Source organism: Peromyscus leucopus, chromosome 3, assembly GCF_004664715.2.
Source record: "Peromyscus leucopus breed LL Stock chromosome 3, UCI_PerLeu_2.1, whole genome shotgun sequence".
NCBI classification, from domain to species: Eukaryota; Metazoa; Chordata; class Mammalia; order Rodentia; family Cricetidae; genus Peromyscus; species Peromyscus leucopus.
The window spans coordinates 123,900,601-123,920,342 of record NC_051065.1 but is presented as its reverse complement, the minus strand read 5'-3'; the positions used below and the strand labels follow the sequence as shown (position 1 = coordinate 123,920,342).

The 19,742-nt window shown below is 36.6% G+C and overlaps 1 protein-coding gene across 7 annotated transcripts in view; it reads left to right on the top strand.

The window, feature by feature from the left end:
* Bicd1 (BICD cargo adaptor 1) overlaps nucleotides 1-19,742 on the top strand; it is a 188,755-nt gene that overhangs the window by 95,962 nt on the left and 73,051 nt on the right. For all 7 annotated transcript variants that reach the window (XM_028892395.2, XM_037203957.1, XM_028892392.2 and 4 more), the window contains exon 2: nucleotides 1,898-2,110. In XM_028892395.2, coding sequence (XP_028748228.1) covers nucleotides 1,898-2,110 — 213 coding nt within the window. The remainder of the gene's footprint in view (nucleotides 1-1,897; nucleotides 2,111-19,742) is intronic.

Below are 19,742 nucleotides of genomic sequence, written 5' to 3'. Positions count from 1 at the left end.
GCCAGGCTTTAGATTTATAGTATAATGATTATGGAACTGAGTTTCACAGACTCGTTGTAGCTTCATCTTTGCATGATCCAGAAACACTATACTGTAACTTTTTAAAATTTAAAATGTAAGAAAATCATGTCAGATCATAAAACCAGTCCTCTTATTGAATATAGTATCTCTTTGGTGTTTATGCCCACATCTTCTTTAGTAACTGTATGCTAGGACTTTATCAAATAGATCTGTCAGTTCCTTTTAGTGAAGAGACTATATTCACTTGTTTACTAGGTTTTTTTTTTAAATACAGAGAAACTTGCTAAAGTACTGCACTGAGTTTCATGTACCTGTAAAGGTGATCTCCTACAGTGCCATTTCCTCTAGCTTTAGGAGTCAACCCAGGATTCCACACAGTACTCAACTGACATGCCTTTTTGGTCTTACATACTCTTAGAAATCTTTATTTTTTCATAAACTTCATACTTTGGATTCTGGATAAATTTTAAAAATGCTCTTCCAGACTCACAAGAGCTGGCCTCTGTAGTATTGGCAAGAATGCTGCTGAAGTAAGGATACGACACATGGCATTTGTGTCTCATTGTGCTGATTTTTTGTTAGCTGTTCTATTTACTTAGATATGGTGGTGTCTCCCATGTTTCTTCACTATATATATCCCAGGACATGAATACTTGAAGAGAAGATTCTTTAAGATTATGAAAATAGCTGGCACTTGGGAGGCAGACCCAAGTAAATTGCTGTGAGTTCAAGGCCCATTTGGTCTGTTTTAAAAGAAAAACAAAAAACAAAACCCCAACCACAGCAAAAGATTGTACAAATACCTTATACTTTTGTCCATGAAGCTTACGTTACATGGATGATTTTTTTCTATAATAGTTATTTCTTGGTGTTTTCATAATATATTTCAACCATACCTTTTATGTTAGAATTCTACTGTAAGGAAGGGTATTTAGTAAAAGTACTGTTTTCGAAATTATTCACATTAGTCTATTATTTCCCACCCCTTTCTCTGTGGCTGAATTGATCATTTGTAGGAAAGCTAGATTCATTTGTTACTATTTGTATTTAATATGAGTTGATTTTTAATAATATTTATTTGAGGTGAATATGAAATATTACTATAGTTTTAAGTGTCAGAATGACATGAAAAACATCCTCAAAACAGATGTCATTTTCTCATTCTTTTCATACCAGTCTGCTGTCTTCTTTTGGCTTTCAATTTTGTTAACTCGATTTATTACTCCTGTAATTGTATTTGCACAAATAAGCAAATGTTTATAAAGATGACATTTTAATGTCTTTTTGTGGTACTGGGAAATTTGAATACTGATTGGTGTATTTTCTTTTCTCTTAAGGATGTTATTCATAATTGGTCTGGCATTATTGTCAATGTACTAAATAATAGATGCAATTATTATTTTCTCTCTTGGAAAATGCTTGTGGATGTTTTTCTTGAACAAAAACAACAAATTTGATGGTCTCATTAACACTGTGCTATAGGATGTGTCTAAACAATATAGCATAAAGCACTTAGCAATATTTTCTTTGACTCATACATTTTTGCAAGATAAACTTTTTATTTACCCTTATGATTGTACTTGAAGAGTCTGGAGGTGTAACTTAGGGATTTAGCATGTACTTAGCCTAAGTGAGGGCCTGGATTCAATCCTCAGCATTCCCCAGACCGGGTATGAATTATTTCAAGCACTAAAAGTGACAGACTGTTACACATTTGTGTATGTATATTTATTTATTATTTTATTTTTTGCATCTAGAAGTATTTTGGAGTAGCTTTTCTTATACACAAAGCCAAATAAAACATTTGCCTAAATCTGTTCAATAATATTGAGATGTTTTTCACTGTGCACTCTTTCTCTTTCCAAATTCTCTGCAGGCATTTGGGCAGTCCTTTTCTATCCACCGTAAAGTGGCTGAGGATGGAGAGACTCGGGAGGAAACACTTCTACAAGAATCTGCATCTAAGGAAGCTTACTATCTAAACAAGATCTTAGAGATGCAGAATGAAGTGAAACAGAGCCGGGCTGTGGTCACAAATGTCCAGGCAGAAAATGAGAGGCTCACAGCTGTTGTACAGGAACTGAAGGAGGTAAACAAGCCAATTCCCTTTAAGATTCATCTTTCAGGATCTAATTGTCTTTAGAAATCCCCTCACAGAGACACTCTACTAGGTGTTTTTAATCCAATTAAGTTAACAATCAAAATTAACCATCACAGATAAGGATAAGTCCTTAGTTTGGTGTAGCTGAAGTTTTCTCTGGTCCTGCCCAGCCCCACAGACCCTGCAGCCACTTATAAAATAATCACTCAGAAGCTTATATTAATTAAAACTGCTTGGCCATTAGCTCAGGCTTACTACTGACTAGCTCTTACATTTAAACTCAGCCCATTTCTGTTAATCTGTATGTTGCCACGTGTTCCATGGCTTTACCTGTGTGCCATTACATGCTGCTCCCTGGACAGCGGGCTGGTGTCTGCCTGACTCAGCCTTTCTCTTCCCAGAATTCTCTTTGTCTGTTTATCCTGACTATACTTCCTGCCTGGCTACTGGCCAATCAGCTTTTTATTTATCAACCAATCAGCGCAACACATTCACAGCATACAAAACATCCCACAGCAGTTTGGTAAATCCTTAGTTTGATAGATGTTGTATAAATGTAACAATTTAATTAATATTATCATATGTATTCAATAAAATGATTAATCTTGTTTCCATAGCATTACTGATACTGGCAAAGGCATATATACTTAGGTGTTGTGTGTGAGATATGACTTTATGTATGTATATGCGTGTGTGTGTGTGTGTGTGTGTGTATGTGTGTGTGTGTATGTATGTATGTGTGCTAAAAATCTCATTTATAAATGATAATTGTAGGGTAGCATAGTAAGAAAATTGTTGAATTAAGTATTAGGAAAACAGTATTCTGGCCTCAACTCTGCTACTAGTTTTAGTATTATATTCACAGTATGTGTAAGACTTATTTTATAGTTATATTGCTATAATCCTGATCCATAATAAATAAAAGCAGCTATCATTATAACTTTGTGCATCTTTCATGAACTATTGTTGAAGATATTACTCATCATATAGGTCTGTATTCTTACATTAAAAAACATTAGCTAGACAAGTGTGATGGTGCCCACCTGTGATAGCTGCATCTGGGAAGCTTCCCAGGCCAGCCTGGACTATGTTGTAAGACTTTGCCCCAAACACAAACCAAAAGAAACAAACAAACCCCAAATAAAACAACACAAATAAATTTAAAAAAGAAGAAAAAATTAGATATATATCTTCAGTTTTTCATAGATAATCTTAACCAAATTGGAATTAATACTACATAATGAGTAATAGAAGGCAAATTCCTAATTTCTTTTGACCAATCACTTCGGTAAAAATGCAAAGAGATGGGTAGATTTCTGTAGTATATAAGTAGAGCATTGGTAAATAAGTTTGAATTTCATGTTTCTATCTCTCCCTCTTTTAGGTCTAATAGAGTATAACCTAAATAGATTTATTTAGAGATTATTATAGAACACTTGTTTTGTACTAATCTACATTGCTTAAACTATAAAATTAGATAATGAAACTTTTGGGCTGGTAAGATGTCTCAGTGTGTAAATGTGCTTACTGCACAAGCCTAACAATCTGAGTTCAATCCCTGGAACCATGTAAAGGTAGAAGGACAGAATGGACTGAAAAGTTGTCCTCTGACCTCTAGATGAGTATCATAGCTTCTCTAGGTTGTCTCTTCAAACTCTTCCATCTTTCTCTCACAAACCATTTCCAAAAGCCTAAGAACCACATCGTCAGATTTAGCACAGCAACAGCCCTACTACTTAGTACTAGTTTTCTGTATTAGTTACTTTTCTTGTTACTGTAACAAAATACCTCTCAAAATCAATGTAAGGAAGGGAGGCTTTATTTTGGCTCAGAGCTTGAAGGTTTAGTCTCTCATGGGAAGGTGCCTGGCCACATTGTATCTGCAGTAATGAAGGAGGGAGGGAGGGAGGGAGGGAGGGAGGGAGGGAGGGAGAGACAGAGGGAGGGAGGGAGGGAGGGAGGGAGAGACAGAGGGAGGGAGGGAGGGAGGGAGGGAGAGAGAGGGAGAGGGAGGGGGAGAGAGAGGGAGGGAAAGAGGAAAAGAGGGGGAGACAGGGAGGAGAAGAGGGAGGTAGGGGGAGATGGAGAGAGAGAGAGAGAGAGAGAGAGAGAGAGAGAGAGAGAGAGAGAGAGAGAGAGAGAGAGAGAGAGAGAGAGAGAGAGAGAGACTAGCTTTCAATTTGCTTTCTCCTTTTTATTCATTTGTGGATGTTGTTACCCACATTCAGGGTGGGCCTTCCTACTTTAGTTAAACTTCTCTGGAAATGCCATCACTGTAACATCATGATGTTTTTCTCCTAAGATATTTAGAGTTCTAATAAGTTGACATTCAAGATGAACCATCACAATACCATAGCTGTTATGGTCTCCCTCAAATTCATATGTTGAAACATAATCATTAGTGTCTTTGTACTAAGAGGAGGGTCCTTGAAGAGATAATGAAGTCCTGAGTAGGATAAAAGGTACTTAAGAAACATTCTTAATTTCCTTAGTCACATTAAAGCAGCATCCCTTCCCTCTAGACAACACAGCAAGAAGGTTGTATCTTGAGCTGGAGAAATAACTTAATGGCCAAGAGCACACATTACTCTTTGAGATGACCCACATTTGATTCCCAGCATCTACTTCAGGTAGCTTACAACCTCCTGTAACTCTGGATCCAACTCTCTCTGAGAAGCAATTCTCACATACATATACATATACAGACCAACATACATAAATATAACTAAAAATAAAGTAAATCTTTTTAGAAAAGGGCTCCATCTTGGAAGCAGAAAGTAGCCCTCACTAGACACTGTCCATGATGGTGTCTCGATTTTATTTAGACTTCTTCCAGAACTGTGAGAATTTTTTCTTTATAATTTTTCAAATCTATGGTATTCTGATGTAACAGCAGGGCTAGGATTAGATAATAGCTAAATTCGTGACTTGTTGAGACATTGTTATAATTTTAATAGGATATGACAGTTGTATTTTAAATACTGCCTTATTCCTATGTTTTTAAACCACATTAAAATTTCATTTTTCCTTCTCTAGAATATATAATTAAGTTTCATAATATGTCAATGACTCAGCTTCCAGAAATCTATTATATCTACATCTGTTCAAATGTAAGACGTTTGTACTCATAGAGCCATAGGTTGAGAAGGCACCTCAGTGACTATTTGGTAATGACTCCAGGACAATAATTCTTTGACATCCGTAAAGGATGTATTTCCATCAGATACTTATGACATTCTACAGAATATATAATAAATTAACAAGTTCTTTTCAAGTAAAAGAGTATGTTTTATTTGCTACTTATTTTAGTATTTACAGCTGAGGACAGTGCTTGAAGAAACATTATTTGAGAAACAATTTTTATTGAATCATAAAAATGAAACTAAAAGAACATGTTTTGGGAGTTGACCATCCCTGGGCTCAAATATCTGCTGTGCCACTTACCAATCCAGGCAAGTTACATTTGTTTCCTTGTTAGTCAGCTTTCCATTGCTGTAATAGATACTTGAGATAGCCAACTTATAAAGATACAGGGTTTATTTTGGCTCACAGTATAGGATATTTCAGTCTATGACCAAATGGTCCTGTTGCTTTTGGGTAAGATAGCTCATCATGGCAGATAATGTATGTCAGAATAAACTAGAACTCACTATAATTTTTGTACAAAAAAAAAAAAAAAAAAAAAGAACAAAAGAGGAAGAGGCTGGGGCTCTACTGTCCCATTCAAGGACAGGCCTCCCAAACTGGAAATTTCCCACAATACCCTACTTCTTAAAGTTTCTGCTACCTCCCTGTTGTGTCAGACTATAGACCAGCTCTTTAACACATGGGTCATAGTATTCAGTAAGCTTCTTTCTTCTCAGCATGGAGATGATAATACTAACAAATAGGCTTTGTTTAAATGCCTGATACAATAAAGGTTTGAAAGTAATTCTCATTTTCTATCTCTTGCTTCCCTACCAAGACTCCCTTGCTAGTGTGTGGCCACTCTAATGGTTACTCTGTGGTTAAATGAAAAATGGATTCCCTGTGTTTTACCAGCTGTATTTCTAGATTCTGAATCCACAGAGAATAATTTCTTTAGTTTTCTATTTGTCTGGACAGGTTTAGACAATTCCCAAGAACTTTAACTATTTGGACAAAACTGTCTTGCTATCGCTTTCTCAGAATGAGCATATCTCGAGCCATTGGAACTCCCTCCCATGATATGGTCTTAGGTCAGCACCCTGGCCATTCTTTTTAGCATTGATTTGTAACATTTGTTTATAATGTGTGTTTTTTTTTAAAGAAACTTCCACAGACTATATTTATTTTTGTTGGAAATCCTTAAAAATGCAAACCACTAGACCCATGTATTGGTTTTTCCTTAAACATTTAATTAAGTTTTAATCCTTTTGGTTTCAATTTTTCTCTTGTTTATCCATTCAATATCTTTAATGCCTGTAGTAGGCTAGGCAGATGCCTTTAAAAACAATCTGTTCTCTTTGATTATAAGTTTTTTTTCTTTTTAAGAAGGTCACAAAAGTGGAATCATTTAGTTTGCACTTTTTGAGATTGAATCCTTTTTCCTATCTTAATGTCTTTGAGATTCATCTATGTTGTTGTATATTTCAACATCAAGTTTCTTCTTTTATAGCTGGGTATTTTTCTACTGTATTGACATATTACAGTTTGTTTAATTGATTACCCTATCTGAGAGCTTTTTTTTTTCCTCCAGATTTTGGTGGCTATAAATAAAGCTACTGTACATATTCATGTACATTTATATTTTTCTGTGAGCATAGATGATATTTAATCTCAATTATCAACTTGATCTCTAGAATCAATTGGGTGGTGTGTAGCTTGAGTTTTCCTGCCTTGCCCACAGTCAGGACAAATCTTTGTCATCCGCCAGTCCCACAGCCACTCAGACCCAGTAAACACAAGAGACTTACATTGATTACAAACTGTATGGCTGTGGCAAGCTTCTTGCTAACTGTTCTTACAGCTTAAATTAATCCATTTCCATAAATCTATACCTTGCCACATGGCTTGTGGCTTACCAGTATCTTCACATGCTTCTTGTCATGGTGGCGGCTGGCCATGACTCTGACTCAGCCTTCTGCTTCCCAGAATTCTTCTCCTCCTTGTCCCGCCTATACTTCCTCCTGCCTGACTATGGCCAATCAGTGTTTTATTTACTAACCAATCAGAGCAACACACTTGCCATACAGAACATCCCACAGCAGTGGTGGGCATATGGGCATGTCCATAGCAGATTACCTTGACTGAGTTCATTGGCATGGGAAGACTCATCCATAAGGGTAGCACCATTCTTTAGACTGGAAGTCTGCTGTATAAAAATGAGAAAATGAGGGGAACACAAGCATTCATCATTCTCTGCTTCCTGATTGTGGATGTGATGTGACTAACCTCTTCAAGCTCCTGTTGTATTGATGGATTGATGATTGACCCTTGAACTATAAGTAAAAACAAACTTTTCTTCCCTTATATTGCTTCTTTAAGGGTATTTTGTCACAGCAGTAGGAAAAGAAAATAAGTCAGCACATGCTTTTATTTTTTCTCTTAGGAGAATGAGAGCTCATCTGAGTAACTGACACTGTTTTATATTACTATTAGAGTTTTCTAAGAGATTCTCCTTCCCTGTATCCTTTCCAGCATTTGGTATTGTCAGCACTTTTTCATTATAAGTATTCTAATAGGTAGTGACATAATATTTTTTATTTTTATTTTAATTTTCCTAATGGATAATAATATGGAATAGCTTTCTTGTGTTTACTTGCCTTTCATGTATTCTATGTAGTGTCTGTTCAAGACTTTTACCTAGTTTGAGTTTGATTTTTTTCTTTAAGTTAATGTTGAGGATTCTTTATGTGTTTTGGGTATAAGGTCTTTACCAGATATATGATTTGCAAATATTTTCACCCACTATGTGACTTGTCTTTTCATTTACTTAAAAGCATTTCTTGTGGGGGTGGCATGTGGCTTGGAGATTACTAGTTTGGCTGCTCTTACTAGTTTGGCTGCTCTTCTGGAAGACCTGGCTTTGATTCCCAGCACCCACATGGTGACTAGCAAGCATCTGTAACTGCAGTTCCAGCACCCTCTTCTGGCCTCTGTGGCACCAGGCATTTAAGTGGTACACATACATACATGCAGGCAAAACACCCATGAATATAAAAAAAACTTAAATAAAACAATCATTTGCCAGTGTGTGATGTTATGTTTTTCAATACTATAATGAAGTACCCTAGATAGACTATTTTGTAAAGAAAAGAAAATTATTTAGAAAATTATTTACAGTTCTGGAAATTCAAGGGCATATCAGCTCAGTTCTGGTAATGACCCTGTGGCAATAATAGGAATTTCTATAAGAGAGAGGGTTCATATCATCAGACAGGAAGCTAGAGATGTTTTGGTTCCACAATCCCTTTTGAGGGCACACCTCCAGCTAACCTAAGGACCTCCTACTATGCCCACCTCTTAAATGTCCTACTTCCTGAAACTGTCACATGGAGGACCAATCTCCCAACACATGTCCTTGAGAAACAAACCATATCCAAACTATAGCACAGAGTAAAATAATTTTCATTGTGATGAAGTCTAATGTATAAAAAACATTTTATTATGAGGTATGATGGTATAGCTCAGTGGTACAACATATTAACACATGTACACTGCCTTAGATTCAATTCAGAGGGAGAGGAGGAAAGGGACAGAGAGGGAGGGAGAGGGAGAGGGGGAGGGGAGTGGAAGGGGGAGAGAGAGAGAGAGAGAGAGAGAGAGAGAGAGAGAGAGAGAGAGAGAGAGAGAATATGCTTTTGATGTCAGGTTTAAGAACCTTTAAAACAAGGTTTATTTTATTAAATTTTGTGTATGTGTGTGCCTACATGATTGTGTGTACCATGTATATACCCGTGGAGTCTTTAAGAGCATGTTGGATGCTATGGAGCTATAGTCGCAGGTGTCTGCATTAGCTGGAGAGTCACTTGGATGCATTGAACAAAGGAGTGACATAAATCAGTTGGGGTGAATCCTCAAGTTTAAAGTTATAAATAACTTATCCTGATATGAGAAGATGGCGGTTAAGATCAGGACGACAAGTGAAGGTAGTGAAAGTGACCGTATTTTCAATACATATTGAAGTTGGAGCTACCATGACCCCTCCCTCCCTCCTTCCCTTCCTCCTCCTACCTCTCTCTCTTTCTGTGTGTATGATACTGGAATTGAACCTAAGGCCCTGCATGTGCTAGACAAGTATTCTACCACTAATCTACATCACCACTGAGAAATAGGGAAAAATAAAATAGCTGTAATTAAATGTTTTTAGTTTGGCCAGCTTTGAAAATAGGATAAGCATCAATTGTGGTGAAGTTGTATTTAAGAAGAAATTCATTTTGAACACATTAAATTTAAATTGGCACTAGATCTCCAAATATAAGCATTGAGTGAGTAGTGGGATAAGATTCTAGAATTATGGAAAGGAGCCTATAGTTAGAGAAATAAATTTGGAGTTATTGGATAATAGATGGTTTTTAAAGTCATGGTATTATTGATCCCATTTAGGACAAAGGTGTAGACAGAAAACAGAAGTCCAAGCACTGAGCTTTGGGCCACTTTAGTGTTGAGAGATTGGATAAGAGAAGGGGAATCAGTAAAATAAATAAAACATCATAATGGGGTAGAAAGAAAGCAAAAGGAGAATGGCTCCTTGAAGCCAAGTGAAGAAGGTGGTTTTTAGGAAGAGAATGTTCAACAGTACAGGTGATACTAAGGGGACAAAAGATGAAGAAACTGAATTGACCATTGCATTTAACAACATGTTGCTATTGGTTACCTTAATGAGAGGATTACCACAGGACAGTGGAAGGAAAAAAAAAAAAAAAACAACCTACCACCACCAACAATAACAACAAAAACCCTGGCCAGAGTTGACTTAAGGGAAAATACAGGAGAGGATACTGAAAAAGAATTGAGGTGTGGTTTTCATGGAGTTAGTTTCTGAAGAGCATCAAAGAAATGAGGTGGTATCTAGGAGGATGAAATGGGCTCATGTGTGAGTTTGTTCTTGTTCTACAGAAGCAGAGAAGAACACAATACCATCTGTGAATGTTGATGGGTGTGATGTAGTAGAGAGGAAAAGTTTATGAGATTAGAAGAAAATGGAAGAATCCATGGACAATTGATTTCCTTGGATGAAGAAGAAAGGGATGGAACTGGGACAAAAGTGGGCCTTTAAATAGGGGTAAAAACATTCATTAATGGTAATGCCTAGAAAGTAGATTATGTATATATCAATCCTAGGCCTTGGGTAGATGTGAAGAAGGAAGTGTGCAAATCTTCATTCCATCTTGGGTTTCTCAGAATGGGAAGCCAGTTTAGGACAAAGAGAAGATGAGGGAGGCACTGGGATTTGGAGATAGTGACCTAGAAAAGTAGGTCACTAAGATATGAACAGGGAGGCTAGTGGCTATGGTAGGAGAAAATGTATCAAGAAGAATTGCAGGAATTGAGATACTGTCAGTAATGATCTTATAAAGAGACAAAACTCACCAGGCATGGTGGCACACACCTTTAATCCCAGCACTCAGGAGGCAGAGGCAGGCAGATCTCTGTGAGTTCGAGTCTCCCTGTTGCATGAATCCTAAATGGTCTTATAATAAAAACTCTGAGCCATATATTGGGATAAGTGCTGAAATATCAGAGAGATAAAGAAACAAGTCACTAGAGAAACTTCTCACCACTACAGAATCCTCAGGCCAAAAGGAAAGCGAGATCCTGTCTCTACAAATCCTCAGACTGAATGCCTCTGAGTCCTCAGCTGAAAAAGGCTGAACTCCTGTCTCCTCCTGCCTTATATTCCTTTCTCTGCCCAGCCATATCTCTTCCTGTCTCAGCCTTCCTGGTGCTGGGATTAAAGGTGTGTGCCACCACTGCCTGGCTTGGTTTCTCTTTTAGACTGGATTAGTTTTGTGTAGTCCAAGGTGGCTTTAAACTCACAGAGATCCAACATTAATATTGTACTATTTATTGTTAGTGACTTTTATTTCTGCTTTGGACCATGATGAGTGTAAAATTCTGGTTTGATGTAAGAGTTATATCAGTTTCCTGTGTAATAGAAAATATTAAACCAGTGCCAAGTAGAGAATTAAATAAGAAATTGCAGGAATGGCCTTACTAAATTAAAAGATGTCGAGAAAGCATTGCTCGGGACACATAATAGAAATGGCAGTTGGAGCTGATTGATACAAGCTTTAAAAAATAAGTTTTAAAAGTAATCTTGCATGGCTTTACTTCTCTCAAGGTCAATTTACAAGTAATAAATTGTGAATGAAAGTCTGCTATTTAAAATGTAGAACTGATATGCTATGCACTTAGCATGTATATAAGAATTTCCTTCCTTTCTTCATTCCTTCCCTCCTTCCACCCCTTCCTCTCATCCTTCTGCTCTTTGTCTTCCTTTCATCCCTCCATCCTTCCGTTTCCTATTTTGTTAAGTAGGGTCATTCCCACTGTAGCTGGAAGTTTTCCTGTGTCCTGTAGCTATTCGGTCCCAAGTACACACACAGGGGTTATATTGTTTACAAACTGTTTGGTCTATGGCTCAGGCTTATTATTAAATAGCTCTTTCATCTCAAATTAATCCATTTCTATTAATCATGTGTCTCATGGCTTTACCTATATTCCATTACATCTTGTTCCCTGGCAGCTTGCAGCATCTGCCCCGACTCCATCTTTCTTCTCCCTGTGTCTTTGCTTGGATTTCCTGCCTGGCTATAACCTGTCTTGCCATAGGCCAAAGCAGCTTCTTTATTAACCAATGGTAGCAATATATGTTTACAGCATACAGAAAGACCATCCCACAGCATTCCCACCTCTTACAATACAAGAATAAGGATACATGCTCAATCTGTTTTGTACATACTGATTCTTAGACTAAAAATAGTACCTTGATTTTGAATATTTTTCTTTCACCCTGAGCTCAGGTTTTGTTCCCTATGCAGCCTGAGCAGATGGAGAAGTAATGCAGTCAGCATTTCAGATGGAATGCTTAGTGAACAATTAAAATTTTTTTCCATGTCTTGACCTATATTTATGCAGACTATCCTGGTTGGGAAGTCTAGCCTGACTCAGATTCTGTTCAACCATTTAATTTTCCTGTGGGAATTTATGCCTCACTCTGACAATCAAAGATACCTGAATCTATTTAAGATTTAATTTCTTAAAGTTACAGGAAGCTTATATTTGAGCAACATGGTGAGTTTTATAATTAATTTATAATTAAACTATACTTTTTATTTTGTTTTATTTGAGACAGGTTCTATGTAGCCCTGGCTGTTCTGGAACTCACTACATAGACCAGGCTGTTGTGGAATATTAGTTTAAGATGTGTTACATTTGTTTATGCTGTGGAATATTTGTTTAATGATGCAAAGATGTGTTGCATTCTTTTATGCTTCATTTGTTGAACTCTGTAAATCTGTGTTACTTTGCCTGTCTAAAATACCTGGTTGGTCTAATAAAGAGATGAATGACCAATAGGTAGTCAGGAGAGAGAAACAGGTGGGGCTGGTAGGCAGAAAGAATAAATAGGAGGGGAAATCTAGGGAAGAGTGAGAGTGAGAGAAGGAGAAAGAGAGGACAACGCCAGGGGCAGCCACCCAGCCAGCTACAGAGTAAGAAGGAAAGAAAGATATATAGAATAAGGAAATGTAAAAATCCCAGAGGCAAAACATAGTTAAAGAGAAATGGGATAATATAAGTTAGAAAAGCTGGCTAGAAACAAGCCAAGCTAAGGCCAGACATTCATAAGTAAGAATAAGTCTCCATAAAAAACACAACTACTCCAGGCTTTCCTGGGACTCACAGAGCTCTGCCTCCTGAGTCCTGGGATTAAGGCATTAGTCACCATGCCCAGCTTCAAGCTACTCTTTTTAATGCTTAGTCAATGAAGATATGACTCATGCTTCATGTGTTAATAGGCCCAAACTTTGAATTTGAATTTGAAGTAGAATATAGAAGACTTCATAAGAAGGGTGTTATGCTTGTCTACTTAGCTTTATATCATCATTTGTATAGTAACATTAATAGACTTAATAGTTTTCTGATACAGTTTTAGTTTTACTAAACAAAATTTTTGAAAAACAAAATTGTAACTAAGCATCTTTTTTGAGGCTTTCATAGTACACAAACACTTCAAAATATAAACAAGAGTATCAGATTGTAGAAATCTATGCCAAATATATTTCCTCTCTTTTGATGTACTGGGTAACTCTACAACTGTTTTGAAATATGCATAATAATAGATTGACATTTCTTCCTTTCTTTCTTTCTTTCTTTCTTTCTTTCTTTCTTTCTTTCTTTCTTTCTTTCTTTTTTTTTTTTGGTTGGTTTTTTGAGACAGGGTTTCTCCGTGTAGTTTTGGTGCCTGTCCTGGAACTCGATTTGTAGAACAGGCCGGCTTCAAACTCACAGAGATCTATCTGCCTGCCTCTGCCTCCTGAGTGCTGGGATTAAAGGCATATGCCACCACTACCCGGCGATTGACATTATTTCTAGGCAAATTATTCTTGTTTTAATATAGACACAAAAGAGTGTATGTTTAAAATGAGGTAGAGATTTGCAACCTGTACAAAGTGGAAGCCAGATATATTCTGGATAGCTGTTTCAGTAGTGTGAATGTACACGGCAAGAGAGCTTATTAGGATAGCAACTCACCTCTTGTCCCTAGAAATTCATGATAATGAAGCTGGGCCTTGCAAGTAATAATGCTTGTCATTGTAAGCTTAACAACTGTTTCTTTTTAATTTTTTTGTAATATGTCTTTTTTTGTGCTTTTTTCTTCTAACTTTTCCTAATTGTCACAAAATTAAACACTGAGATGTAGCTTGAGGAGACCATAAACCATTGTAATATGTAATATTCTTTTTTAATTTTTCAAGACAGGGCTTCTCTGTTTGTAGCTCTGTTTGTCCTGGAGCTCTGTAGAAAAGGTTGACCTCAAACTCACAGAAATCCACTTGCTAATGCCTCCCGAGTCCTGGAATTAAAGCTACTACTGCCCAGTTTGTAAGATTCTTTCTCTTCTCCAAGGATCAATTTTTGTACCCTCATCCTTGGAAGATGTATTAATTTTATATGGCTGCATTAGTGAGAAACTACAATATATTGTGGTTTAAAACAATTAAAACTGATTTCCTTATAGTTGTGGAGTACAGAAGTCTATGAGTTACTGGGTTAAAGTCAAGGTGTCACAGACAAACCCCCTCTGGAGGTGACAGGAACATGCATATGTTCTTTTCCAGATCCCAGAGCAGGCTTCTTTGCACTCATTGGCACGTGGCCCTCCTTACATCTTTCTGAGCCAGTAGCATGGCATCTGGTTTCAGTGTCTCACTTCCTCTCCTCTTTGTGTCTGCCTTCTTTTTAATGTGGCAATCTGATTGCACTTAGGGTTTATCCAGCTTACCCAGAATTACATTCCATCTTAATTTCTGAACTTAATCACATTGGCAGAGTTTGTCTCACCATATAAGGCAGCAGTCACAGGTTATAGGAATTGAGATATGTACACTTGGGACTGTTACTTAGCCTACTACAGGGTTATGTCACTACCATCTCTTCCTTTATAACTGCATGTTCTATACCAATAAGAAAGTGAAATAGGAAGAATAAAAGATGGTAAATATATAACTTTGGTTACCAACCAGTTATTTTTCATATCTCAGTCTATAATGTCTATTAGACAAACAGCAAATATATGCTTAAAGTTGACAGAATGAAAGTAGTAGAGCTGGTGATATCCATCTCATTGTCATTTACCCAATTCAGTTTGCATTACTCTTTCTGCCTGCACCAGTCAGCATAGAAGGGCAATGAGTCACTCCAAGGTCAGACAGAGTTACTACTCTCTTATTGTGATGGGCAAATCCACTATTAAGCTTCAGATTGAGAGAAATACTATTGAGTTGGCAAATGCTTATGATGTGTACGTGCAAAGAGTCATATGTAACCACAACTTTCCAGTCTGTCTGTGGCAAAGAGAAATGGAACACTGCTGTATTTTAATTTACTGCAAAGTCTCCTTCAAGAATGATCTTTCTACTCTGTGCAAATGTGCCAGATAGTACTAGAGACATCATTTGTAAGGCAATGTCTTTCTTTATTACACTGCTCATGGGATAAAATACAGTCGCATCATGTTTGAATCAGTCTTTCACTGGCAGTACTTGGCAATGAGACATTTTGAAACCTATCTCTGTAAGCATCCTTTTGGATATTTCCACATAAGCTTTCCTAGTTGTCACAAAAGTAAACACTGCAATATGGTTTGTGGGAAGAGCATAATTGCATCTATAATTAATTTTTAACACTAGAAGGCACTTCTGTCGCCATGGGCTGCTCTCTCCAGGGTAAGTGTCTGATTCAGAGCAAAACACACATGGCTTGTGTCCTCTAAGGGTCTCTGTATGAAATACCAGCTATAGCCGGGCAGTGGTGGTGCACGCCTTTAATCCCAGCACTCGGGAGGCAGAGCCAGGCGGATCTCTGTGAGTTCGAGGCCAGCCTGGGCTACCAAGTGAGCTCCAGGAAAGGCGCAAAGCTACGCAGAGAAACCCTGCCTCAAAAAACCAAAAAAAAAAAAAAAAAAAAAAAAAAAAAAAAAAAAAAAAAAGAAATACCAGCTATATACCATTTATTTCCCCAGCTAAAGATAAGTTATTTGGAGACAGGGCCTCAGTATTCAACCTAAGCAGACTTTGAACTTACTTCATAGGTCAGGTTGTCCTGGAACTTAGAATATTCATGTTTTGGCCTTTTAATTGATGTTAATTATAAGTATATATCACTAGGCCTGGCTTTAGATCATTTTTTATGCTAACACACATCTTAGATGGCCTTGAAGTTGATCAATTCTCTATTAACAACCAATTGATCAATTCTTTATTGTATTCCAGTCTGAACTGAGTAGAGTTCAGGGTTATTACTGTGGTTTGAATGGGTTCTCCTAAGGTTCAGATGTTGGAACTGTAAGGAGTAAATTCTTTTTCTTTATAAAGTACCTAGTCCCAGGCATCCTGTTATAGTATAAAAAAGGGACCACAATCTTTATAGAAGCTGAATTCAACTAGGAGTCTTTGCAATAAAAGAGTGTTGATGTCTTGCTTTACTATTAGACTTGAATTTTCTTGAATACATTCTACCAAGTTGCAAACTAAAACCAATCTTATTTGCTCTATTCTTGGCCTACGGTGCCATAATTTATCTTAAATTGTGTTATCAGGAAATTTTATTGAAGCTAGAAACATACCATTTCATACTAACTAAGAATAATGTATTAAGTACAACTTGTTTATAAATTTCTTACTTAAAACTTTACAGATAATTGAAATGAGAAGCTTAGTGCAAATTTTTTTTTTTACTAGTTTTGTTTTTTTTTTTTTTTTTTTTAGATTTATTTATTTATTATGTATACAGAAGAGGGCACCAGATCTCATTACAGATGTTTGTGAGCCACCACGTGGGTGCTGGGAATTGAACTCAGGACCTCTGGAAGAACAGTCAGTGCTCTAACCTCTGAGCCATCTCTCCAGCCCCGCTTAGTGCAAATTTTATAAGTATGTTCACCTCCATATTAACATTAATCATCACATATTAACTGAATAACCTCAGGCAGATGATTTATCCTCTTGAACCTCAGTATTATCTGGCATATGGGACTAATGGCAGCACCTGCTTTACAGGACTGTTATGAGTATTGAGTAAATGCTCAATGTGAAGCACTTGGAACAGTTACAATTACAGAGGTAACATTAATTATTATGTTATTATTTCAATGACTTTTGTGCACATTTATTTGTTGTGGGATAATGTTCTTGTACACTGTAAAGATTTGTCACTAGAATTGGTTTAATAAAACACTGATTGTCCAGTAGCCAGGCAGAAAGTATAGTCAGGATAAACAGACAAAAAGAATTCTGGGAAGAGAAAGGCTGAGTCACACAGGATGCCAGCCAGATGCAGAGGAAGCAAGAAGAGAATGCCGAACTGAGAAAAGGTACCAAGCTACGTGGCTAAACATAGATAAGACTTATGGGTTAATTTAAGTGTAAGAGCTAGTCAGTAATAAACCTGAGCTAATAGCTGAGCAGTTACAATTAATATAAGCTTCTGTGTGGCAATTTGGAAAGTGACTGCTGGGTATTTGGGAGTTGTTGGCAGAACAGAAATTTCCACCTACATTTATTAGATATATTTAAGATTTTATTCAAGAGATCACTCTAGAAGTAGTGTTGCTATATCAGAACAGACTTTTAGAAGAAGATCTATAGAAAGCTATATTGCTTTTATAAATAATCAAACCACTTTATGTTCCTATTAGTAAGATAAAAAAGTTTTCCATTTTAGCCAGCCTATGGTTCATGATTATAATCCTAGCACTTAGGATGCTGAAGCAGAATGACAAGTTTGAAGCCAGCCTGGGTTACGTAGTGAGTGCCTATCTTTAAAAAAGAAAAGAAAAAAAAATCTATAGAAAGAAAGCCAGCCATAGTGATCCTACCATATAGGAAGTAGAAGCAGGTGATAAGACACTGGAAGTCATCTTCACTACATACTGAGTTTGAGGCTATTCTGAGTACACGAGACTGTCATTTTAAAAATTACCACTTCACCAAGCCCTGTGTGTTAATCAGCTTTCTGTCATTGAGAAAATACCTGCCACAAATACTTATAAGGAAGAAACGTGCATTTTGGTACATGATTTTAAAGATTTCTGCTCATGGTCAACTGTTTCTATTGCTTCTGGGCCTGTGGCAAGGTGGCCCAATATAGGGATCTATGGCAGAGCAAAACGTTCAATACATGATAGCTGGGAGGCAAAGACAACAGAGGAAGTGGGGCTAGAATCCAGAATTCTCCTAAAGGACATACCCCAGTAAAATAACTTATTCAGTCTTCTAAAGGTTTCACCACTTCCCAAAGCTCTCAAGACATGAGCTATTAGGACCATATAAGGCACAAATAAGGTACCTGACATATATTAAGCTTCATATATATATATATATATATATATATATATATATATATGTATTTATCAATATATCAAATATATATATATATTTACACACACATATATATAAAATTTTTTTTCTTCTTGGTTACTTACTTTTCTTGGTTACTTGGTAGGTATCAGTGGCATTGATGTTTTTGGAGATGGGTCTCACGTTAGCCTAGACCGGCCTTAAACTGGCTAAATAGCTTGAATTCTTGATCATCCTGACTCTGTCCCCTGAATGCTGGGATTGGAGTCATGCACCACCAAGCCTGGCTCAATAATGCTATTTTGATGAGTTTATGAGGTTATCCTTTAACAAAGCTTAGAATATATAGATACCCAGAAAAAAGTCAAAGAATTAATAAGAAACATGCCATTTTTGTTTATTTGTAGAATAAATAATTTATAAACTAAATGTGAACTTAAGGAATAATTTTAAAAAATAATTTACTTATTTTTATTTCATGTGCATTTATGTTTTGCCTGTATGTATGTCTCTGTGAAGGTGTCAGATCCCCTGAAACTGGAGTTATAGGCAGTTGTGAGCTGCTATGTGAGTGCCGGGAATTGAACCTGGGTTCAATTAAGAGCCAGTGCTCTTAACTGCTGAGCCATCTCTCTAGCCCAAAGGAATAATTTATTTGTCTTAAAATTTGCACATTTATTAGATTTTAGTGTCCTACTATTAGTGTTTGCTAAATACTAATTTATTTTTCTTAATCTTTTGGTACGAGTTTTTTACTCTGCTTATCATTTGCTTGTTGTATTTGTTTTCCTTTTGACACATTGAGGTTTTGGTAATTTTTTTTTTTAATTACTGACTATCTCCTATTGGCTAAATTTTAACAGTTTTAAGTTGACTATCTTGCCCTGTCTTTTTTCTTTGACCCTTCTCAAATTATAGAAATCCACTGCCAATTGTTATGTTCTAATATTTACTTTTAGTGCTTCATCATTCTGTCTTTATTCTGTTGTGACTTTATATTCTGGTCTGCTTTCTTTGAGCTCTCTTCTGCCCATTTCTGTCCTATTTATTGTTCTTTGTATCTACTCTGACACCAAGGATACACCATTTAATTATTAATATATTGCTGCAGGCTGCAGAAAAATGTAATGGAACCCAGCTACTATCACAAAAGCTACTCGGAAAAGTCAAGGACTTTTCCAAAGGTCAAGTCATGACTTAAGAAGTCTTGGTGATATTTTAGCTTTTTGTATATATATATAGCTGGTTCCTACAAGGATTTTCTTGTGTGCTTCCAAGAACTCCTAACAGTGTATTTACTAACTTCTTACCTAACCACTTCTAGGAATGTAGATTGAGCACATAAATTCCCTTTTTGATATACTAACCAATATTAGCTCTCACCATATAATAATATGTGTAAAGTTTACAAGTGTTATGTTTATGTTTCAGTTATTTTGGTAGTCCTTCCATTCTTTATTAAAAATTTTCATTTATTTTACATATCAACCACAATTTCTCCTCCCTCCTTTCTTCCTGTTCCCTCCCCCCACCTCCCATCTATCCCCCGTGTCCACTCCTCTGTTCAGAAAGGGTCA